The sequence below is a fragment of the Seriola aureovittata genome, chromosome 13 (assembly GCF_021018895.1).
Source record: "Seriola aureovittata isolate HTS-2021-v1 ecotype China chromosome 13, ASM2101889v1, whole genome shotgun sequence".
Lineage (NCBI taxonomy): Eukaryota > Metazoa > Chordata > Actinopteri > Carangiformes > Carangidae > Seriola > Seriola aureovittata.
The window spans coordinates 23,087,501-23,113,576 of record NC_079376.1 but is presented as its reverse complement, the minus strand read 5'-3'; the positions used below and the strand labels follow the sequence as shown (position 1 = coordinate 23,113,576).

At 41.3% G+C, this 26,076-nt stretch overlaps 1 protein-coding gene across 1 annotated transcript in view; it reads left to right on the top strand.

Annotated features, from left to right (window-relative positions):
• The window catches only part of eipr1 (EARP complex and GARP complex interacting protein 1), a 66,120-nt gene that overhangs the window by 23,352 nt on the left and 16,692 nt on the right, over positions 1-26,076 (top strand). The window contains exons 5-6 of the mRNA XM_056394215.1: positions 245-344; positions 13,522-13,658. Of these exons, the coding sequence (XP_056250190.1) occupies positions 245-344; positions 13,522-13,658 (237 nt within the window). The remainder of the gene's footprint in view (positions 1-244; positions 345-13,521; positions 13,659-26,076) is intronic.

Genomic DNA, 26,076 nt, shown 5'->3' with positions numbered 1-26,076 from the left:
CTCTACATCTGCAAACATGATCTGGAAATGCATACACGTGTTTGAGATCTGTAAATAAACTGTGTTGTATTTAGCAGGCATGTGAAAATCTGACCAACGAGCTCCACTCCCCTACATCTGCATCATGTGGGGATTAGCTTGTATGCATGCTTGACCAACATCTGGATTCTAATTGACTGTGTGTGTGTGTGTGTGTGTGTGTGTGTGTGTGTGTGTGTGTGTGTGTGTGTGTGTGTATTTACAGTGTGCTTTGGGAGCCCATGGGGGACGGCAAGCGTGTGATTTCATTGGCTGATAACCATGCACTACTGTGGGACCTGCAGGAGAGCTCCACACAGGCCGTGGTAAGACACACACACACACACACACACACACACACACACACGCACCAATCACAAGTACATACATGCGCACTCACACCATATCACACAATAGCTAACTCATTATTTGATAACCACCATATCGTCACAGTGTAATCAGACGAGAACATCTTTTCTCTGCTACAACAGCAGACTGTCCACTATTCATTCTGTCTCTCTCTTACACACACACACACACACACACACACACACAAACATAAACACCCAGTCTGGTCAGGTTTCTCCCACTGTGATACCGATCGTCTTATTTAACTCTTAGTAGTCTAAGGGCTATTTTGACTGTTGATTCGATCATGCCGGCGTGATCAGTGATTGCTTTAATAAGTCACTGTATCTGTTTTCACAGTTCAGTAGTGTTGCCAGTGTTTTACATGGAGTTTCACATGAAAGGTCCCTGGAATATTATAATGTTATACCCAAATGTAGTAGTTGAGTACCCCATTATATGTTCTATGTTCATTACTGCTATTAGTCATTTCCAACGAGGAACTGCCAGGGCACCAAGAACCTTTTAAGGAACTAAGCGTTCTGATCAGAGTAACCAGGGACTGAGCTTAGTTCCTTGATAATAGTTTTTAGTGCCAAAAAAAAAAACCTGAGTCAGAGTCACTTTCAGATGGTTCTGGAACATCGGGTTGGAATTTGCAGGGTTGAACGCTACGAGTGAGAAGTTGAGGGACATACATTTCTTTTTGTGTCGTCAATTTCTCAACTAGTTTGAAAAAGGTGAGATAGAGAGAGAGTGTGCTAACAAAATGAAAGCAGAGAAAGAGGGAGCAAGTGAAGGAGAGAAATCAAACTGTCTCTTCTGTTTTTAAATCTCTCATTGTTCTTCAGATGCAGTGGTGACTCAGGGATACACAAGAGGGACTTTGTAGTTCCCAGTTCAGTCCCTGTGTTTAAGTTTAGTTCCTCTGGTGACATAGTTCCTGGACCTGCTTGGTTGAAAAAGGCTTGATAACACTCTCCTCCACTCTTTTGGAAAGGCTTTATGCAAGATTTTGAATCCTGGCTGAAGGGATTTGCTCCCATTCAGTCACTACAGCTTTAGTGAGGTCGGGCACTGATGTTGGGTGATCAGGCCTGGCTCACAGCTGGGGTTCCACTTAGGGCTGTACAATTAATGGAATTTTATTTTCGACTACAATTTTTTCTCCAACAATTATAGAAACAAGATAATCGAGAGAAAACGATTATTGTGTGCACACGCTCTCAGTACTGTAAATAGATTTCGTATTTGTTGTTGCAACATAAAAGTTCTCTTTCACATTCACCGGCTCTGTTTCTGATGAAGACATTCGTCTTTGATGCATTTTTCGCTTTTCCCTGCACATGAGTTCATCTGCATCTCTCTCTCTCTATCTCTGACCCTGTGTGTGAGGGGCGGGGCAGCGCTCTCACACACCTTGGAGCCCCGTGCAACACACACACACACACACACACACACACACATACACACGCACACACAGACCCTGCACTTAGTGACAACGGAGACAACTGAAAGTTTTGAAGTGTGGTTCTTTTTCATGAAACACGAGCGACCTCAGTGAAAGTTTGTCTAATACAGACGGAGAAATGTACAGATTTCTACCAACTAGCTCGTAGCTCATCCGTCGTTGCGTCAGGTGTGTTCCGTACGCTGCAGCCTGGAGCTCACACACAGACACACACAGTTAACTACATTATACCAACATGGGTTAATGATGAAACTGACCTTTATCCAGCTGATTGTTCTGAATGTCTGAAATGGACAGAGCATCATCTGAACTGTCGTTTAGAAATTCAGTTTCAGGTCGGTGGTGGTGGTGTGTGTATGGGGGGGTATCATGCTCAGATATCTTTAACTTATATTTTGTATAACGGGAATAACTACATAGACACTGCGCTTTTTGTTGTGAAATTTTTTTTTTGCTGTTTTTTTCAGTCAATGAGAAATCGTGCTGAATAATCGTGATCTCAATATTGATCAAAATAATCGTGATTATGATTTTTGCCATAGTCGAGCAGCCCTGGTTCCACTTCATCCAACAGGTGTTATGGGGGATGTAAAATGTCTTTATGGACCTGACTTTGCGCACATGGGCATTGTAATGTAGAATCAGGAAAGGGAGGGGCACAACAGATTTTTCACTACATCAGAAATACACGGTAATGGCCTTTGATTGCCTAAAAATGAATGTATCACCTGTAACTGAATTGCGTGTAAGTACTTTTGGTCAGTTCACTTGTAGTCGTGTCCTTCCTAATGCAAGGTGAAGAGGCTCTTCACTGTAAATTCCCTGTCTCCAACCCGCCAGCTTTGCAATTAAAATGCCCATTATGCATTCAAAGACTCAAGATAATGGTGTGTGTCAGGTGTGCATGTGTGTGAGGAAGAAGTAATAGAGTGGTGTGTCAGCCCATGGTTTCATGGGTGTGTGTGTGTTGGTCCATTAGAAGCCATGAGCGATGAAGAATATGGATTGGTCATTAGTAATTCATGTGTTCGTTGAGAGATTCACATAAAGGGCAGCCAGGCCACAGACCTGAAGGGTGTTTGTGTGTGTGTGTGTGTGTGTGTGTGTGTGTGTGTGTGTGTGTGTGTGTGTGTGTGTGTGTGTGTGTGTGTGTGTGTGCGCACGTGTGTGTACACTTGTGTCCGTTTGAACTCAGTAATCTCACCTTTTGAAAAATCTCTAGTCGCTGTTTGGATTAATGCATTACATACTTGCCTTGCTGTCTAACAATCTCTTGCTCTGTCAACGTGTGTTGGCTGCGGATGTAATCGATCGATTATTGACTGATTCTTATTCACGTTCACATCAGTCAAGGTTCAAATCACAATGATCAGTTTTATTTCAGGTGATTTAACCCTTGTATTATGTTCACTTTTTGGTGCTGTTCGGGTCAAACTGTCCTGGGAGATTATTGGGATTTTAAAAGCAACTCAGAAATACACATTTATACTAAAAATTCCTTTACATATATTGTCTTTATCTGAATTACAAACAATATAGATGAACTATATGATAATGTTTGCAATTTATCTCTGCGGGATCACATTTAACAATGGAAGTCTTTTGTTTTTTGTGATAAAGTTACAATTTATCTACAAAATGCCCTATAATAAAGACGTGGGTGGCATAAATCCATAAATCATCTCTACGAAACATTTAGATAAAGCATTGTTTTTATTGATGTTTACTATTTTGAACTAATACTGTCAATTGATTATCATAATCTTATCATAATCAAAGCCATAAAGCAAAAACAGGTGATCAACCAACCTTAGATTTTTTTTAAAGTCATAGATCTCTCAAAAATGTCTCAAAAATAATCTGCAGGTGATTTACAACAAATAGAAATGAAATGTACGCATCTTTAGTCACTGTTGATGAGGGTTCCTGCAGGTTCCTACAACAAAGAGTAGGGCTTATCATTAGGGGGAAATAAACTCATGTTGCGATTATTTGTCTCTGTAGGCGTCTCTGTAGCACCATAATGTTTAATTTGTGTTGTAATACATTTGACCTTTCTCAAAAATAAAAAAAGATTCTCCCATGATTTGAACATTGCACTTGGCAAAATTACGATCTTGATAATTGATCAACCTTACTACAGAGGGTAAATAAAATGGGAAAGCAGACAGCTTCTCTTCTGTAGGAGTGAGTGAGTGAATGAAAGAAAGAAAAAGCCAAAGCCATGGAGTCTGGATAGAGCTCTCTGTTGTCTGTACTTATCACAGTCAGGCAGCTAGAGAAATGATGCGATGTAAATATCGGAATTCGGTGGTTTGTCATGTTCCAGGACGACTGAAAAGTCTGCCATGTTCATTTCTTTTCCTTCAGAACATGGTCTTTAGCCAGCGTTTGTTCCTATTGTATATGGATGTTAGCTTCAAGCTAGCATTGTTCCATCTGTGTTGTATGTTGACAGTTTCCAGCTCTGTTGGCAAACTGGCATTAGAGAAAAGTTTTGTAACTGCTTTAAAATGTGTTCATTAATTTATTACTGCATGCACACAGACCGTACCAATCCGGCTATAGTATATAAACTACTGTATATGTTGTGCATCCCAAAGAATCCCTCAGTGGGATGCATATTTTACATAATTTCTACGTACGTTCATGAATTTAACCTTCGTGAATCTTTACAATGTTACTGTCCTGTCATATTCACACTGAGGTGGTTGGAGATAACCCGTTCTAGATGTCTGAAGTTATATGCAATTTTAATTGGTGCACTATACTGGAATTGACCTCAATAATGATAATTTGATCGATTGGTTGTTCATTGATTCATACGATAGACTGTAAATAAAGATGGACGTAGCCTCTGTGACGTCACCCACAGGTTTCTGAAGAGCAGTTTTGAAGCTCAGAGTGTGCTGCTCTACCATAGCCATCTTGGCAGTGCCTGACTCTGCCCCTAACTACCTGCTAATCAAAAAATGGGCAAAGAGGAGGGGCATGTGTGGAGCTGAGACTTAAGTGCATGTCAGTTTGTGGCAAGCATACGCTCACCCATCTGTCACTCAAAGAGGCCACGCCCTCAATTCTACATAACTTTAATCCTTAATAAAATGTAAACAGGTGAGTTATATAAACAGTTGTCATGAAGGAGGAAATTAGCTCTAGAGACCAAAACTGTTTTTGTACCAGGCTGTAAACATGTTTATTTCTGCTGTAAAGTTTGACATTTTAACATCGGAGTCTATGGGGACTGACTCACTGTTGGAGCCAGACTCTCGTGGTCATCAGTGGAACTGCAGTTTTTGGTTCTTCAGTGTTGGCTTTATGTTTCAGCCCCTTGATTCATAGACACTCACCTAGCAATTTATTAGGAACACCTGTACAACTGCTTATCAATGCTATTATCCAATCAGCCAGTCATGTAGCAGCAGGGCAGTGCATCATGCAGATACAGGTCAGATTCAGTTCATGTTCACGTCAAACATCAGAATGTGCTCTCAGTGACTTTGACTGTGGCATGACTGTTGGTGCCAGACGGGCTGGGTTAAGTATTTATGAAACTGCTGATCTCATGGGATTATCACGCACAACAGTCACTGAGTTTTTTACTCAGAGTGGTGCGAAAAACTGAAAACATCCAGAGTGGCAGTTCTGTGACAAGGCTTTGTTGATGATTAGGTTAGATTAGAAAGTCTTTATTGTCCCCAAGGGGCAATTTGGTTTGCAACATTAGTCAACAACACAACCAGTACACATCATAAGTAAAGTTATACAATAAATAGAAACATAAAACCATCTTAACATACAATAGATTTCATCGTAATAAATTACAGTAAGATGTGGCACCAACTGTCTTTACAACTCTGGTGAGCATGTAAGCATCTCAGAATGGCCAACACCTCCAACCGTGAGGCAGACGGGCTCGGGTTCCACTCCTGTGAGCTAAGAACAGAGATCTGAGGCTGCAGCGGACACAGGCTCACCAACAACGCAGCCTGGTGTCGATTTTTTGCAGAGGTGGTAGGGTCTGAGTTTGGACGTCAACAGCATGAATAAATGGACCCAATTTGCCATTGGTCAACAGTCCTGGCTGGAGGTGGTGGTGTGATGGTTTCTTGGCACACTTTGTTCCCCTTAACACCAATCAATCATTGTTTGTTTGTCACAGCTTATCTGAGTATTGTTGCTGACCATGTGCATCAATTGATTGGACATGATCTGGAAAGGCACACACCTGTCTATATGAGGTCTCACAGCTGACAATCATACATATCATAGCAAAAACCAAGCCATGTGGCCGAAGGAACTGCCTCCACAGCTCAGAGACAGGATTGTGTCGAGGCTACGAAATATTTCTGCTGCATCGAAGGAGCACGGTGGCCTCCATCATACTGAAATGGAAGAAGTTTGGAACAGTCAGGACTCTTCCTATGACAGTCTGTGTTTTATTTACTGCAACCAGCCAATGCTCAAACTGTACAGACACCAACTGTGTGCGTGCAGTTGTGCCTTTGTTGTGATTCTCTGCCACACAGAGTAACATGTGTCTGGCTCTGACTGTGCACTGGGTTTATATACAACTGTACCACTTCTGAAATTAGTTTTTTACATTTAGTCAGAGCATCACATTCTTCAGCTGGCCAAGAATATGGCCGACTGCGCTGATACGTTTACACTAGAACATAGCATCCTGTACGACAAGCTAAATATGGCAGTGCTGCTAGAAACAAATCTCACCTGGTTGGCAATTTAAACCTTCGCTGGAAAAGGTCGAACAGTGTTAAATTACCCAAAATAATCAATCAAAACAATAACAAAAGATGGCATTGGGTGATGTGATGAAATAGCGTGGGATCATGGGAGTTGTTGTCTTTAACACAGTAAGCTCCTCCCGGTTTGGATTCCTTCAGTGGTTCAGGAAATCAAACAGACCCGGTTATCATGACCGTTAGAAACACTGAATAAAGCAGTTTGACATTTAAAGTCAGTTTTTGAGCGACGCTGTACGGAGGACTGAGACTCTTTGTTCTGATTGTTTCTCTGATAACTTATGAAGCAGACGTTCAGGAGGTTTTTACCAGCAGCTGAATTATCCACAGAGGTGTCCTCCTCTCCATAACAAGCACACCAGGAGATTAAAACCAGTAGAAACACTGAATAAAGCAGTTTCACTTTAAAAACCAGAGATTCAGCGATGCTCTTCAGTGACACAGGACAGGACGTCTCCAGCAGCTGGGAGCTGAGCTGTCTAACATTTCCTCAGCTTGTTTCTCTGATAACTTCAGATCCAGACGTCCGACGACTAAAATCCTTCATCTGGTTCAAATATAGAGCTGAAAACCACCAAGGTGTAAAAAGTGTATGTGACACGTGATCATAGAGGATATGATGTAATGTACAGGTGAATTATAGCGTACCATTACCATGATTAAAATCACAGATTTCTCTGGTTTGAGTATTGATGGAAACATTGGGGATAATGTAAGAACACAACTCAACAACATATAGAACACAGGTCTCTCTGTGTGTGTGTGTGTGTGTGTGTGTGTGTGTGTGTGTGTGTGTGTGTGTGTGTGTGTGTGTGTGTGTGTGTGTGTGCGCGTGCGCGCTTGCATGTGTGTGTGTGTGTGTGCGCTTGCATGTGTGTGTGTGTGTGTGCTTGCATGTGTGTGTGTCTGGCCTGTACAGTGACCCCAGTGTGAGGGCAAGTAGGACCTAGGAGGCGAGTGGATTATCCTTTGACACAGACAGTGGACAACCTATTAAGTCCAGTATTGAGGGAGAAGGAGAGAGGAGGAAAGTAATGCACAGGAAAGTAATATAATGAGAAAGGGAAGATGGAGGGATGACAGAGACTGAGGGAGCAATGAGGGACCCTGCTGATTGGAAAGATGGAGATTAGGAGAGAGAAAGGGGGAGATATGGATAAGGAGAGAGAGTGGGCTTGATGAGGAGGAAGGGAATGAAAAAGAGGAGAAAGAATTTGGCAGCCAAGACAAATTCCTCCAGTGCTGATGAGAATGCTAATCTCCTTCCCTCCCTCCCTCCCTCCCTCCCTCCCTCCCTCCCTCCCTCCCTCCTCCCTTCTCCCTCCTTTCATCCCACTCTCCTCTCTCCCATTCCCTCTATCTGTCAGAGATGATGTGTTCATCTCAGGCCTTGTCCAGCTGCAGTGTGAATGTGTCTATCTCTCAAGGGCCTGGCCTAGATTTCTGTGTGTGTGTGTGTGTTCCATGTGGGTGTTTGCATGAGTTTGTGTTTGCATATATAAGAGAGGATCATGTGCATAAGCGTACCAGTGTGCATTGTTTGAAGTAAGATTTGTGTGTTTATGTGTGTGTGTCTCCATATGCATGGCTCATCAATTAGAATCGCTGGTGGAACATCTCTGCTGGCTCACGGCACACCCACACACCCTGTCCTGCACATCTGCTCTCACACACACACACACACACACACACACACACACACACACACACACACACACACACAGCCCCTCTCTCTTCCAGAGTCTAGAGAAAGCAGAAATGCATGGCGATTTGACAGATAGTTTTGCATTAGTGCCGCTTGCATCCTAAATGAATGCATCCCCTAGTGTGGTGTGTGCTGCCTTGTTAGGGCCCCTAATTTGGTTAGTGCACTAATAAAGCTGGGAACCTGGGATGCACGAAGCTCAGGCTTTTCTGTCGCACCATTAGTGTATCTGCAGAGAGGGTGACTCCTGCTCCAGGCCTCCCACTGATCACGGAGCTTTCTGAGCTTCTGTTCTCTTTAGGGAAAGTAAGGGAAGTTGAAGCCCAGCGAAAATGGAAACTCAGGTTTGGCTTGAAAAATATTGAAGACAGTGAAATAACAAAAAGCAATTCCTAAATCTTGTCCTGTGTTAATTGTTCTTCTGTCTCTTGGTCAGTTTTTCTCAAACTTTTTCAGACCAAGGACTTTAACCGTTAAAATAAAACTCACAGACCACCTAACTCCCCTGAGAGGGCCTATTACATAATTACTATTGTGTTGTATTGCACCTTACCTGTTGTGTCCTTTGTGTCTGAGGTTTCATTTGATTTTCTTTTTAACTCGGGCTGAAGCAACCAGTCAATGATCTCGTCCGTTGTCTGTGTTTGATTGTTAATAGGCTGATAACTGAAATTTGAAATTTATCACAATCCCAGGGCAGGCGAACCATAAGATTCATCCGCATTTCCTTTTCAAATGTCACGCTGATCACTTTTGACATAAATTGTGAAACATAAAATATAAACCGGTGTAGCTATGTGAGTAGACAGTGTCGCAGAACAGTCGGTTACATTGAAGTCCAACAGCACTGCAAAACAGCCAATTCAAATGTTTGTAATTACATAAGAGTTGAGTTAATATTGAAAACAACACGTGTACTACGAGGCTTTGTGGTGACAATTTAAAACATGATATTTTAACAACTGTCAGGCCACTTGTGGTCCAAGGACTCTTGGTATGTGCCAGATAGTATGTCGAAAACCACTTTTAAGTATTTTTATGCCTCCGTGCCGGCGACAGCCAGAGCCGATTTCAGGTTGTCCGTCCATCCATCCCATTCTTCTGGACACAATATCTCAGTGAGGCCTTCACAGAACTACTTCAAATTTGGCACAAACATTCACTTGGACTGAAAGATGAACTGATTAGAGTTTGGTGGTTAAAGGTCAAAGGTCAAGGCCCCGGTGATCTCACAAAGCAGGTTTTTGCCATAACTCACAAATTAATTCACTAATTATGAAACAATTTTACTCAAATGTCTATAAGGATAAAATGAAGTGATGACATTTTCTATCCAAATGGTCAAAGGTTCAACTTCACTGTGACATCATAATGTTCTGTAAAAACACTTCTGGCCATTATTCAATGCAGTAACTCAGAAACAGAAGGGGAGATTGTGAGCATATTTCCTACAACTTGGCTGGTTGGTGGAGGGATACAACACAAAGAGGAGATTCTAGTTATATGAATGTCCTTTCTCTTTTCTCTACCTAGAAAATATAAAAATATTTTATAGACCCATCTTAATCTCAAGGGCATATGCATAAATATATCAAATCAAAAGTGATTTGGGGCAACCACCATGTAAAACTGTACCTATCTTGGGTCAAAGATTTGAATGAAACTCTCAGCAGACACTTTATTTAATGTGGATTGTCACGTGTATTTCAACTCCTTCTGCTGTGGTAATACTGCCCCCATCATACCCTTCATTCATGTCTGACCCACACTTACAACCAATGCTCCCAAAAAGCTGCTATCATGCACAATTAAAAGGAAGTATATATCACTGTTCTCAAGATGCTCTAAGAGCCGTTTCCGTCTTTCTTTAATGTTATGAGTTTCAACACGTCCGTATTCCGGTTGGTATGCTCACTAACCCTTACTCACCATTAAAAACGTTTTTGAAATAATATTTTTAATTAACGGAGGCAGGCTGATTTAGTCATGATCATTCATGGAAAAGTCATGGAATTTAACATCAAGGCCACAAAGGAAACCTGCTTCTCTTCTTGTCTGATTTTATCAGTCCGTCCTCTGCCACCTTTTCTCAGCTCCTTTATTTCCACTCCTTTCCCTTTTTCTCTTCTCCTTCTTCTTCTTCTTCTTTGTTCTCCCTCCTTTTATCCTCTCAGTTATTCTTCCTCACACTCCCTCCCTCCTTTCTGCTCTGTTGGCCTGTCTCTCTCTTGCTCGCTCTCCCTCTGTCTTCTCTAGCTAAAATAATGAGAGTGTACCAGGGAGCTGTGCGGTGACGGGGCGATCGATGATCTCTGCTCCAACAGTCAGAGATGGGAGAGAGAGGGAGAGACAGAGAGAGAGGGAGAGGGAGAGAAATGAGAAAAGGAGAGAGATCAGGATAAAAACCCAAAGATAGTCGGGGAGCAGAGAAAAATGGAGCAGTGTGATGCTGCTTTTTAGAATTGTTAGATGCATCATATAAGGGACAGATAGTAATTTCCATATCCAGCCGGATGAATTAATTGGATTCCAATTTTAAAGTAGCCTGATGAAGTGATATGCTTTATAATTCAAAGTCCTTGAAGTGTTTTGACTTTGATTAATTTCACCTTTATTGTTGCCCTGTGAAATATATGTAGCAGGTGTGATAAATATCCAATGACAAGCATGTCATCTTGTTTGAAAAGCCTTAAATGTTACAGTTTAACCTGACTGCCTTTCAGCTAAACTGCCCTAATTTTTGTACCCAGTGACATTTTGTCAGCTAAATGTTTTTCTCTTGAAATACCACAGACATTACAATACATTTAAATGCGCCTCAACCAGCCTAAACGAGCTGGTTTGATTCACCTCTCACCGCTCATCAGTACAACCCTCTGAGGGGGCTCATCTTTGACTCCACACTTGAGCCGTACGTAACTGTGAGCGATGGAGAGTGTCGATCTATGCACAGATCTATACATCAGATCTGAGCGATCGAGTGTATAGATTCCTACCGTGGGACCAGGGAGAGCCAGGGGTCAGTGGGGTCTGCAGACTGAGCAGCAGGTTACGCAGCACACAGGTGCATCCTGTTGCCTCCCAGTCTCCTCACTGGGGGGGGGGGGTTCTTGCTGCATAGGTCCTGTCAGAAAAACTCACATGCTCTTAGGCAGTGAAATGAGAACATCCATAGTTTAGAGCGTACTGCAGGCAGGAGAGAGGGGTGCATTTGTTTTTGTTTGTTTAAGCATTCAGTCTTTATTTAAAGCTTCATGTTAATTGCAGATTCTGTAGAAAAATATGAATACAACCAATGGTGATGGTTGGTGTCCTTGCATTTTCAATCAAATTTCATTTTTTTAAACATAGAATTTAATGTTACTTTATTATTCTGTCCTATCACTGCATGCTCCCCGTCTTTCCTCTCCACAAAAATATGCTGCACTTTATCTGCTCTGTGCTCCACTATGTTCAACTGCTATTCTGGCTACCTGCTATTACAAATGATCTTTATATAATCATTTAAAAATGCTATTATAAATATTTAATAACTAGCCATTAGAGCATAGTTAGACCACTTGATATTTGGCAGAAATATCAAGATATAAAATATTGTCCATGTCGTGCAGCCCTTGTTAGCAGGAATATCGTCTTCCTCTCTAGTATGAACAGTTCTACGTACAAACCCACGTGAAGTCTGCAGCTGTCTGCGGACGTGGAAAGCGTCTGAGGCTTTGATAACCAATAGCGATAGGAAAACGGCAACAAGCATGCATGAGTCTGACGTAGCTGTACAAGTTGGTTCAGACACTTAGTCGGATTATCAGGTTAATGATCATTATATAGTTGCTTACTTATTCTGTCTGCTGTTTGTTGCTGCCCAGGTTGGGTGCAGTAGGTTTACCAGAACTTTTAGCTGAAAACAGGCTGCTGATTAAAGGGTCGATGAGCTAAAAGAAGCTAAAAAGCTGTGCAGAGAGTCTGGGAACTGCAGAGTTTGGTAACAGTACTCATGTATGCATTAGTCACAATTAGGGATGGGTATGGTTAAGATTTTAATGGCACTACAACTTTTATCTATAACACTTATTGATCCGGTACTTTAATGGTACTCTTATCTGTACTTTTTATTATTTTGTAAGAGAAAAAAAATTAAAGAGCAGAATTAAAAATAGAATTAACATTGCTTTATTTCATCACATGTACTTAATTAACAGTCTTGGGTAGAAAACGTTCAACAGCATTGTTTTGAACAAATCACTAAATGCACAAATGTAATACATAATGATCGCCCTGTAAACTTTGACGGACATTCACTAGATGTTTCCAGAGATCTCGTGTTTCTGCGCTCACATGCAAAAGACTGAACCACACTTTTGAAAGGTTATTTCTCTCCATTGCACTAAGAGCAGGGTCTCTGTATGTGTGTGTGTGTGTGTGTGTGTGTGTGTGTGTGTGTGTGTGTGTGTGTGTGTGTGCGCGGGTGTGTGTGTGCATGTGTTGCACAGTGCTGCAGCGTGTGACACAGCTGCCCCCCTGCCCCTGACCTTCACACACACACACACACACACACACAGGTTTGGAGAGAAAGATGCAGATGAACTTCTGTGTTGGGAACAGTGAAAATGCATCAAGGACGAATGTCTTAATCAGAAACAAGGACTTTTATGTAGAAATCATAAGCAGGAAATCTATTTTCTTAATTTCCCCAGGACACAGAGCAGAACCGAGCCTATCGATACTACAGTCTTTAAATATTTAGCCCTAGGGCCCTGTAATACTGGGATTTGGTACCCATCCCTAGTCACAATGAGTGGCGCCTTTTACATCACATCATCGTCATTTGATCCACTGTTAGTGTAAAAGATATTGATTAGTGCAGCTTTAAATCAGTTTTGAGTCTTAAAACAAAGACTGAATCAGACCAAGTCACATTTTGTGGGGGACATTAATGGCGCTGTATGTGCACGTAAGATATGTTAGTGAGTGCGTCCGTGTTTCAGCACGATGTTAATCTGCAGGCAGTTGGTTTGCCAGTGATGCCCAAAATATTCCTACAGACTCATAGTGAATGGATGTAATCTTGAGTGTGGCCTGTAGAGAAAATGACGCCTAACGATGCCTCGTTATGCTGATTGACGGACAGTGCTGGCGGAAGTAGTCACAGTCATTCGGATGAGATTCACGTCCCTGCTCAAGAGATGTTCATGACGGTGCTGCTGTGTTTGCTGCAGGTCTCCAGCACTGCCACGCTGGAGGGCAAAGGTCAGCTGAAGTTCACCTCGGGCAAGTGGAGCCCCCACCACAACTGCAGTCAGCTCGCCACAGCGAATGACACGGCCATACGAGGCTGGGACCTTCGCACTATGAGGTGAGCTCCACCGGCTGCGGCTGGTCTGAAATACAATACATTCTGCATACATACGGTTTCTTTTTTCAGATCTCTGCCTTTTGTGCAAATCCTGGTATTGATAATTTAAACGACCAAGATTTAAATTTGACCTATTGCTTTTCCATAGTTTCTCTCATATATAATGTTACAATGTCGGATATTAAACGTGGCCAGCGTTTCATGTAAGAAAGTAAATATATTTAAAAGCGTTCCCTGTGACTGCTCTGAACATTAGATTTCCAAACTGTTGTTTTTCCACTTTCCAGACGAGCTGACGTCGGCTCGTCACAGATTTCTTTATACAGTCATCTGCTGCTAACAAAAACAGTCTACTTGAATAGTATTCTAGGATTTAATGTTCTCAAGAATACAAATAACCAACGGTGCAGGTGTACGATACAGTCGACTCATTTAGAATAACATTTAACTAGCGGGGTTACCTTTGGTATTTCCTGCAAACATTTCAACCTGCACCATAGTGCTTTTCACACACATATACCTATTAACAGGGAACATATAGAAACATTTTTATATAGAGATTGTGAGTGAAAGATTAAATTCACTGTCATGCCAAAACAATAAACGGATAATAGGCGTAATATTTAGCGAACAGAGACGTCTTGCTGTAATCTTTGTTGCTATGGATGTTCGTGCTGTCCGCTCTCATGTTCCAGATCGGATTCTTGTTGTTGCCATTTCCAATCAGTTATGTTATGTTAGTAATTTTACAGTTTGCTTTCAGAAGTGCTTACAAACACAACCCTGCCCCACAGCAGCTTTCAAGAAGTTGGCCAATGAGAAGAAAGTGGGCTTTTAGGGGGGGGGGGGCCTTAAAGAGCCCGGAGCTAATATAGCCTGTTTTAGTCAAAGGCTCAACTGAGGGGTTGCATAACAGGCAGTATGGGTATAAATAAGGAGTTTTTTTGAACTGTGAATCATGCAAAGCTACATTTGTGAAGTCCCAGGATAAAAATATAGAGCTGGAAATGAGCATAATACGTCCCCTTTAAGATTTTATTGTTTGAATTTTTTTAAAGACCTCTCCTCCTGTTTCAGACTATTGATAATTTTTCTGGAAATTTGAAGAGGTACAGATGCCCCAGTTGATAAGACCACATCTGCTCAATAATACTGTGGCTGCCATTTAGCCAGTGCCAGGAAGACATTTTTAAAAGTAAAAGTACTTTGGTTACATGAAGGATTGAAAACTCAAACAGAACAACAGGTGACATGAGTTCTATAAGCTTTGCCACTCAGTATTAAGGCACTTTTTTACGTGGCTAATTTCCACATGCACCTATCTTCACCAGTCAGATGTTTTCCACCAGCCGACATTTAAATCTGACAGAAAAAAGTCATGTAAGAGTCATGTAAGTTAAACTCTCGGAGCTTAATTCTCAGTGAGTGTTTACATGTCATTACAAGATATTCTCTGCAGTACACAGAAATATGCATTTAATTTGACTCATCATGCTGAATGAAAATATTACAGATGAGTTTTGGCACAACTTTTAGCCTAATCCACATCAGGCTTGCACATGTATTGCAGACATAAAAAAAAAAGCCCTTTATATCCAGTCACTGCAAAGCTCTGATATTTACATATTATACAATTTCAATAATGTGTTATGTATTCAGTGATATCTAACTGAGTCATGTTGTTTCATTATGACGAGGGCTGGATATCGTACTTGAGTACTTTTTGGTGCTGACCAAAATTTAAAATTAATTAAATGCTGTGAGGGGCTGACACATCTGTTGCATTCTGATCCTTATGCAAGATTTCACTCCTAAACCAATTCCTACTTTCCATATTAACATAACAGTCTTTACTGATGTGAAATGAGAAGTCATACCATTAAGTAAAAAAAAGCATTAAGCACTGTATTAAAAACACAGTAACAAAGATTAATTAACAACATGGAGCCAGAATCCTTCAGACCCTCAGTGTTTAATCACATTTCTCCTATTTTGCCGGCAGAGTCACACCACATATGCAACATGAACCCCAGTGACATTTACATATATATAAACAGTATTATGACGATAATCATCAAACTTTCCTGAAATACCACTATTGGTGCTAAAATATAGTAACATGTCTTTACACCATGAATACTTTGAATTCTATTAAACCGAACAGCGACCCATATATTGCAGCTTTATTGAACTCTGCAAAAGAACAAACAGATACACGTAAAACACGATGAACTAGAGAAGGTTGGTTTTTGAAAGAAAGTGCAGTTAACTAGCACTTACAGTGTCTTTTAGATTCTTTACACTCATTCATGTTTTCATAATCTTTGGATTTTTTTTTGTCCATAATCATTTGTGAAAGAACCAAAAAAATGTTCCTTTTTTTTTTTTTTTTGTTCACAGTTATTACAGTTATTTCACAAATCTGCTAGCAGCGCCTGCCCCCCTGCACACACATCTCCATTCTACTACCAACAACACACAGCAACTTGACCTTTGAGGAGTAATGTAACGTAATATGCATTTTTATTTTAGGGCAGGTAGTTGTCTTCCCGTAAGTGCATCTCTCTCCCGCACTGAAAAGTAGGACTCAGCAGCAATGAACTAGCCTTGCTACAGTCGGGTCGACGAGCTATTGTTAGCATGTAAATGCACCACCTTGAAAGCTCTTCAAATTAAAAGTGCTAATGCAGAAGCAGAAGCGCTGTGAGATCATAGATAATTCTGGTAATTTAATAGATGTAAATCAAGGCTGTTTTACCTTGGTAAAGACCTTTGGCAGCTGCATTGTCTTTAAACACTTATTAAACACTGATGCTTTTGAAAAGTGTGGCTGATATCGTTACATAAAAATTTACATTCCTCAGTGTGAGACACTAAAACTCAAGTATCAAATTGGCACAGATAAAAAAAATAAAATAATATATATATATATTATATATATATATATATATATATAATATATATATATATGGTACCAAGCCCTAATTATGACCCCTAGGATTGCAATTCATTGATACCTCCTTGACAATACCTCTATTTACCACATTTAATTCTTGTCTTTCTCTAAGAATACTGCTATCAGCACTGCATTGTTGTCATTTATATGGAAACATTTTTCAAGATGTAAGTAGGAAAATTAAATTCAGCGGGGAAGAAACCTGCACACTGTTAGGATTCTGATCTGAATTCTACAGCCAGAAGTGTCCATCTCTGTGGTAATAGTCCGGCTGGCTCTCTGTGAATTTCCTTGTCTTGTTATGACACATTGTGTTTGCAGTCCTGTGGTTCTTCATGAATCTAATGAAGTGTGCGCGCCTCTCCTCAACACATGATAAAGTGCGAGGCGGTGGAACGCTAATGTTCCTGGCTGACATGGAGCATTGTAGTATCACGCATTAACCTTGTAACTGCAGGTTATCTTCAGTCCACCTTACAACCTCTAGCTGTGTGTGTGTGTGTGTGTGTGTGTGTGTGTGTGTGTGTGTGTGTGTGTGTGTGTGTGTGTGTGTGTGTGTGTGTGTGTGTGTGTGTGTGTGTGTGTGTGTGTGTGTGTGTGTGTGTGTGTGTGTGTGTGTGTGTGTGTGTGTGTGTGTGTTGTTTGTGTTCTCTGTGTTTCTGAGATACGTGACGAGTGAGGTCAGCATGTGTCTATGTGTGGGCTCCGCCAGAGGAATAATAATCACCTCACTATTGATCGCCATGATAACAGCAAAGTGCCGAAGAGATTGAGAGGGGTGCCTGGTGAAGGAGAGAGAGAGAGAGAGAGATGGCGAGTGAGGGAATATATTTACAAGATGCGCATCACAGGCCCAGATAAGATAGCTGAATCATTGATATCACTCCCCGTCAGCCACATAATAAATTAAAGAGTTCCTGCACGCTCCGTTTTGGCCATTCTCCTCCTGCTGTGCTATTTTGAAAGATGCAACAGTGCTGATTTGGCCATGGGCACAAAGGGAAGGAGGGGGCGGCAGCACAGGGCTTGTTAGCAGAGACCACAGTCTCATCTGCGGGACTCATCAGAGTGTACTGAAAACACACCATCATTATCTGAAGAGACACCTGCAGCCAGAAGAGGGAGCACCATGCTGTGGCCTTTAACAAAAATATCAAAATTGTCTTATATGCAGAGTGACTTTATGCTTTTCCCAACCTTTAATCATAAAGGTAGACTTTGACTATGGCTTAGATACAACAAATAATTCAGATGGATGTCTAAATTCATCCGTTGCACAAAGCAGTTCAGTTCATGACTATCTTAAACCGGACTGTGGTACAATGAATTGTTGGGTGCAACTGGTCAGCGCATGTGTCATAGACCATGGCGACATTGGTCTTAGGCCTGAGTTAGCCTGGGGGTAAGATGTCTAATGTTTTCTAGCTTGAAATGAGTTACTCTATAATTTTGTGAAATGCATCTGTGAGCGAAATGAAGACTGGAGAAACACGACAGACCGGTCTGAAATGTCTTTGTGAAACCGGCCCCAGTAGGCCGGACTGAACAGTCTAAATTTAAATTTCCATTTAATCGACGTGGAAATTAGTCATTAGGAACATCCCTACTCCAGAGACTCAACTTGTTGTGTGTCATACATGCGAAGATCTTTTCATAATGATGAAAACAATGCTAATGATGAAAGTTAAAACTGAATTCAGTCACTGGGGGCAGCCTTTGTACCAGCTATGTTATGAGCTCTTCATGTCATGTTTAATTTAGCTTAGCCAAATGTAGCCGGGCTGACAAACTGACATCTGAGCTGCTTTTATAACACGCATAGTTAAACTCATCATATGTGGTGGGGACAAAATTCATGTTGAGATAAACATGAAATAAATGTTTGTAAAAACAGCAGTGATTCCTGTCCATGTGTTGTTATCCTTATGAGGTACTTGAGGGATTCGCTTGCCTTCGTATCTAGAGTAGCTTTGTGCTGTGTAACGAAATGATAATAATAATAATAATAATAATAATGATGATAATGATAATGATGATAATAATGATAATACAGAAAAAGATGAGGAGATAATACTCTGAAGAAAATGTCAAAAAACATGAGAAAGATTGTGCAAAGATATATGGTAAAATTTATATAGAACTGAAAACAACTAGGTTTTCAATTAGTTTTAATTAGTTAATTAGTTTTAACTGTTTTAATAATTGTTTGGATCATCTGGATAAGTCATCTTGGACTATGGGAAATTATAACGGGCTTTTTGTTTTCTGATACTTTACAGTGCAATAAGATGAATTTGTAATGAATGTAACTGTTAGTTTCTCTAAAAGCCAAGCGAATAATGAAATGTAAAAAAAAAGAAGCAAAGTGCACATGTAAAGCCCAGATGATGTGTATAGGTGTTTGTATTGTAAATATTAGGTCTGTGGTTTCTATAGTTTCACTTGTCCACTGGAGCTATTAGCCGAATGAATCTCTGTAGCCTTCTTTAGCCTTCTTCAATCCAAGGTTCTAGACAGATGCAGACAGCAGCCAAGGGCACCGTGTGTTTGTGTGTGTGTTCATGTGTGTGCTCATGCGTGCACATCTGTGGACAAGTGTGAAGTGGTTGCAAGTGGAAAGCTTGCAAGTGTGAATTAGCAGTGAGTCACATTTGTCTGTGTGTGTGTGTGTGTGTGTGTGTGTGTGTGTGTGTGTGTGTGTGTGTGTGTTTGTGTGTGTGTTTGAGTAAGTGACTTGCATGTGACTATGCGCTCGCCTGTGTTTGCTCTTTGCTATGTGTGCCTTTCTGCTTCTGTGTGTATGTGGTGTTGTGCACTCATGCCTGCACATAAACACAGCCTTCTTGGGATTTTGTGTGTGTGTGTGTGTGTGTGTGCGTGTGCGTGTGCGTGTGTGTGTGCGTGTGTGTGTGTGTGTGTGTGTGTGTGTGTGTGTGTGTCCAGTTGGTGTGGCAGCTGTGTGATGGCAGCCTTTCAGCACGCTCCACTGCCTCCTCAGACAACCTCTGAGGTGTCCCCTCACACCCGCACAAACACACAAAAGCACACATGAAAGTACACACAAAGCAAACTCTCCTCTCCTCTCCTCTCCTCTCCTCTCCTCTCCTCTCCTCTCCTCTCCTCTCCTCTCCTCTCCTCTCCTCAGTCCCAGGGCTTGTCACCCACTCTGCCAACTCAAACACGGCTGCCCTGCTCTGAAATAAGGACAGGGAGAACAGCCCAGCAGTAGCACCCACATCTAGTTAGTTATCTAACACCACGGAGAGGAGCACGGTATCTCTGGCACCCTGTCTTCGAGACACACACAGCGCTTTGAAAAAATATAAAGATAACACTACTTATAAAACATATATGGATCCTGTTCTAGTTTGTACTGATGTAATATGCAGCATTATGTAAATTATGGAATACTGCGCTCCGATATTGGGGACAGAAAGCCGTGTTTAATGGAGGATCCTGACACATTTGCACTTCTTCTCAGCCTGTCTATTCGGTGTACCTTGGCTTTTACATTATTCAGAGACTAATCTCTGTTGTGCAGGGCTGCTGTTGTGATTTTTAGGCAAGGTCTTTTTCATTAATGTGTTTTTGAAAGGTCATATTTCACTTTTGCCACAGGTCATCAGAATGTGCGTGGCAGTATTTTCAAGAGTCCTCTTGATGAACAATATGTGCAAATAGTGTACATTTTTATGAAGAACATGGCGGCTGTAATAAATATGACTTTATCACACATTCATTAGCTATACCGCTTATTCTTAGAGGATCGTGGCGGGGGCGGGTTCCGATTCCGGCTGACATTAGGACAGGTTGCCGGTCCGTCACAGGGCTGACACAGTGACAAACAACATTCACACTCACATTCACACCTACAGGCAATTTAGAGTCGCCAATTAACTTATACCTGCATGTCTTCGAAATGTGGGAGGAAGCCGGAGCACCCGCAGAAAACCCACACAGGCACGAGGAGAACATGCAGGTTCCAACCCAGAACCTTCTCGCTTTGAGGCGACAGTGCTAATAATAGTAATAATAATGATAATAATAATCTTTATTTATTGAGCACTTATCTAAACCCATGTTATAAAGTGCTTTACACAAGGCAGAAAAATAAAACATGCAGGTCATAATTAAAACAACCAATCAGAAAAATAAAATTAATAATAAATAAGATTATAAAATTAGAGTGAAAATTAAGTTAATTAAAAATTAATGATAAAATAAAATTAAAATGTCTTAGCGAAAATACACTAAAGGCAGTGTCACCAACAAGAGGGCGATCAGTAAAAATCAATAAAACCAAAAATTTTAAAGTTGTCAGTAAAATAAAGTAAAATCGGGGAAAGCCCTACGATAAAAGTACGTTTTGAGAAGAGATTTAAAAGAAGCCACTGACTCTGCTGACCTGATTTTTTTCAGGCAGCTCATTTCAGAGTTCCGTTGCTCTGACTCTTGAACGAGTCTGAAACGCTAACCACTGCACCACTGCGCCGCCCTCCACACAATATTAATAAAATATAGAGAGATGAAATCATGGTGTTGTTTCTCAGCTCGCCTCTACTCCTCTCACTTCCTGGGTGTTGATGGGGTTTACGTTCCATTTTTAAATTGCCATTCACCACAGCAGCTGCTACGAGAAATGGAAACCTTTGTGATTTTAACTAAATTAAACAACAATCACTTTGTAAGCGAAAAAAAAAGAAACGACAGCTCCGTCTATGGGAAACGATGTTTGTTAAAAGCAGCTAGAATACATAAATATTGAATAAACACGATATTAGATCATTGTTCAAAAAACAACTGTCCCTGTCTAAACATATGAAGTGAGCCACACAACATACTGTTGAGAAAGAATTTTGAATGGGATTTTCTTTTTGGAACTGAACATGGAAATTCTGGTTTAATGCAAAGCAGGTCGATAAATTGGGACAAATAATTGGAAATGCTGTTTGTATCATGTTTCATGCATTTAGACGCGTTACAAATAGTAATAGTTGGATTGGATGAACAATAAAACACACACATGCTCAATTATAATTACCAACTTATTGTAATAATAAGACTTTGTGACTCTTCCCTACTTGTGCTAGTGCTGAATGTTTTCGCATGTCACAGATACACATTTCACTTGTTTTATCACGAAAGTATCGTATAAAAATCATACTGTACATAGAACTAGAAAATGTAGAGAAATCCAATGTGCCAAGAATTAATTTTATGTAATGTGATTTTTATTGATGGGGGTTCATTCCCATGTCATTAGAAATATGACACTGGATGAAACAATACGCACAAGCTTCCAGGTTCTTATATTTTCACCTGCGATAAGATTTAAGGTTTATCCATTCACAACAGGCCTTACACACGGCAACAGCTTCATGGACGTGTTGTAACAACAGTATGTTGACCATAGTCTGCACTCTTTGATACAGCCCATAAAAACTGCACTCAGATATTGGCACTGGGTATTTATAAATTCACAAAGGTACATAGGTGCTGCACAGATGCACATGTTGGCCTTTTGGCAGTGATAGCAAGTAGTTGAACTATTACATGATTAAAAACCTGGACAGATTTTGTCTTCCACAGTTGTGGTCTCTGTGGATTTTCTGACTACAGGCTAAATTAATCTAAGCAGGCCAAATGTGTCTGTTGACAACGGGTCTGTGTGCTCTCCCCCTCTGTCCACTGGCACAAGTTAATCTTTCTGCCATAATTGGCACAATTGGTTTCAGAATGACTCTTCCTAAATGTGGGGCTTTGACAGAGCTCATCCTTTTGTGGTGCCAAACTTTATTGAAATAACTCGGGAAATCGTCTTAAATTCACAGCACATTTTTGATGCGACAATTTCTTGAGGAAAATTCAAGAAATGAATGACTGGAGACAGTTTGGAATCAGGAAATTACATTTGTTGAGGAATTATTCATGCATGCATCAGTGTATATTCATGCCTATGCGCCGGCGACAGTCAGAGCTAGAAGCGTATTGTTTTTGGGTTGTCCTTCTGTCTGTCCGTCAGTCCATCCGTCCCTTTCTCACGGACACGATATCTCAGTAATGCCTGGACAGAACTTCTTCAAATTTGGCACAAATGTCCATGTGGACTCAAGGATGAGGGAGAGATTGTGACCAGATTTCCTGCGTCTTGGCTGGTTGGCGGAGGTATACAACTGCGAGGTGGTAATTGTAATTTTACCATAGTAACAACTCTGTCAGTAACTTCAAAATGTGTTTATATAGAGATGATGGAAAAAAAAAAAAAAAAAAAAAACGGTGTTGTGTTAGTTTGAGGAAAACCAACTAGGTGTCATTCCTGGCACACCGGGGTGCTTTGAGCCTCTCAATAATATTAGGCTAGCTAACAGGCATGTAGTATAGCCACTGGGCATACAGCTCATTCTCTGTGTGTGTGTGTGTGTGTGTGTGTGTGTGTGTGTGTGTGTGTGTGTGTGTGAGTGTGAGAGAGAGAGAGAGAGAGAGGAGAGAGAGAGAGAGAGAGGAGAGAGAGAGAGAGAGAGAGAGAGAGAGAGGAGAGAGAGAGGAGAGAGAGAGAGAGAGAGAGAGAGAGAGAGAGAGAGAGAGAGAGAGAGAGAGAGAGAGAGAGAGAGAGAGAGAGAGAGACCTGTCACTGGGGATGTTCTTACACTGCATCTCCCCCGAATTCCCTCTTGGACGGACAGTCCACAGTAAGGACTAACACACACACACACACACACACAGAGCTGTGTAATAGCTGCCAGGCCTGCAGCCATACCATGCACTGCAGGGTGCATACTGAAAAGCAGTGCAGTGCTGCAGTGAAGCATGGACTCTTTACACCTCCCCTGTGGTGTGTATTTGTGCGTGTGAGTGTGAGTGAGACTGACAGAGAACGAGCAAGACGGAGAGGGGGCACAATGAGCAGATATGGAAAGAGAGAGAGAGTGTAAGGGAAGGAAAGAATGATTGATAGTGGTGCTATTTGCTCCCTCACAGTTCAGGTTAAAAGCAGCTGTCTGTCGGTACAAAGGGAAGAAGAAGACAGCATCAAAACTCCTCATCCAGACAGACAACACAGGCTCCTGCTCTCACTGTACGCCACCTGACCAGAAACAGCCTTTTCATTCCACCTATTCAACGGATTTCGCAGTGCTTCCGCTCGCCGTAATGATAGGTTGCTCAGGGTAAACTATTATTCAAAAGCATTTTCCATCATATTTTATTCACATATTCAAATATAGCACCATTATGCAAAAAGTGTTGCCTATTAGGAGTATCGTATTTCACATTCAAATATGGGCCTTTATGCAAAAGATGTCAGCTGTTTTTGAAATAGTGGTATTCCATATGCCACTGTTGATTTGATGGTGACCTTTTGAACCCTGCTACTGTCAAATCAATCTTGTGTAACCTTTTCATGTGCTCTAGCTCCCACCTCCCCCTCAGCAGACATGGACCAGACATCATACTGTAACTCTCCCAGTGCTGTATACTCGGCCTTATGCAGACCTCCAAATTAAAGAATAAAAACGAAGAATACCTTTAGATTTATGATGGCAACCCACCGCCCCTCTTACTTACTGTCACCGCACCTGTCAAGCTTTCTGTTTTCACACAGCACACATGCAGTTTACAGTGATAATGGTGGCAGATTTATCACCTGCAATTTGTAGTTACTTTTGAAAAGCTTCAGACTTCAAAAATAAAGATTCTCCTCTAACCGCTGACAGTCAGTTTTGCAGATTAAATACCAACTGCAGCTAACAGATTTTTTATTTTTTTAGTTTTACCCAGCTAGTTAGCTAATTGAGCTAACTTTAGTGCCATACTGAAAGCACCGTCTCTGGCTGAGTTTTTAATGTTTCCAGCTGACTCATTTTAAAAGAAGAACCTAGTAAAAGAGTCTTAAATGTGCACTTGGTGGCTACGTACATAATATTTTGTGCTACGAGACCGAGGTTAAAGCAACATCCTGAGCAGTTGTTGGTCCATAGAAAACAAAGGCCCTGTTCTGACCTGGTATTCGGTGATCCGATCACAAGTAGTCGACTCTGAGCGCATCAGTTCACACCTGCATTAATATGCGTCTTTAGTGACCACTTGTGATCAGATCTCACTTCCCAGCTTCATATGCAAATAAATACATAATCAATGTGTTTGTGTGTGTGTGTATGAGAGAGAGAGAGAGAGAGAGAGAGAGGGGGGAGCAGGGCAAGGAGGGGGGCATCACCGCACTGCGCACAGCTCTACAATGAAATTAGCTTTTAACCATTTGAAATAGTGAAATATTTCTGGTTCATTATAAACTGTGTTGGGACTGATCAGACTGTCAGAGGACGTCAGTAGAGGAGCTGCTCCTTCAGTGTGGTCCAGGACACATTCACATTCACACTGCTAGAAGAATGTGACTCTCAGGAATCTGTCACTCAGACCACCTCTGAATGTGTTCTGAGTGATCGGATCTCAAATGCCTCCTCAACGCGTCCCCGGGTGTGTTCACACCTGAGCTGTCCACTTGTGATTGGATCACCTGAGACGGAGCTTGATGTCAGGTCTGAACAGGGTCTTACAGGAGACAGTATTGTTCTTATATTGCAATGTAGAGCTATCTAGCCATAGTATTAAATGCAAGATCGCCCTGTTTGGCTGCTTATCTTTTCTACCAGTTTTCACTTTTAATCTTAAATTTGAGAAGGCTTTTAGGATGATGACTAACAACATGTTTTCACCCATGTAACACAATCTGACATAACAGCGGCTGAGGTTCCTGCACAGAGCGATGCAGAGTCACTCACATGAGCAGCATCCAGGACCGGCTCGCACACAGTGGATGTGTTGTGTCGTGTTTGGGGCTTTTTAAACTAATGTAATAAATGAATGGCGTTCTAACAGAGAAACATACCGTTCAGTCCATTCTTTACAGTTTTGCCCTTGTGTTTTAAGATTTGGCTGAAGCTAAAAAAGACACCACCCTTCAAACTCTTTAAATGCTTGTTCACGCAAACACCACTTCTACATTATCACGTGTGAGAGTATGGTTGCTGCAGTGTGACTGACAAGTGCTGAATTCAGGCTGAATCTTTAATTACAATAAATCGAAGTGTAGGGGATGTAACATTATATTTTGGAAGTTTACACTTAGTCAGTTGTGATATTAGTTTTTCTCTCGTCGACTCCCCAATCATTTAAGTTGCTTGATATAATGATCCCTTACTTTTAACCGTTGGCAGGCTCTCTCTCTCTCTCTCTCTCTCTCTCTCTCTCTCCCTCTCCCCCACCCTCCTTCTCTCCTTCCCTCTATATGCCTGCCTGCCTCTCTCCCTCGCATCTTTCTTTCCCTGCCAGCTCCATCTCAAAGCCAGGCTTTAATTTTGATCAGCGATGAAATGATTGCTCTCCTCTTTCGATTTTTCTTTTCTCCCCCTCTCTCCCCACAGCAGTTGCATCTCTCTCCCCACAGCAGTTGTCATAGAAACAGAG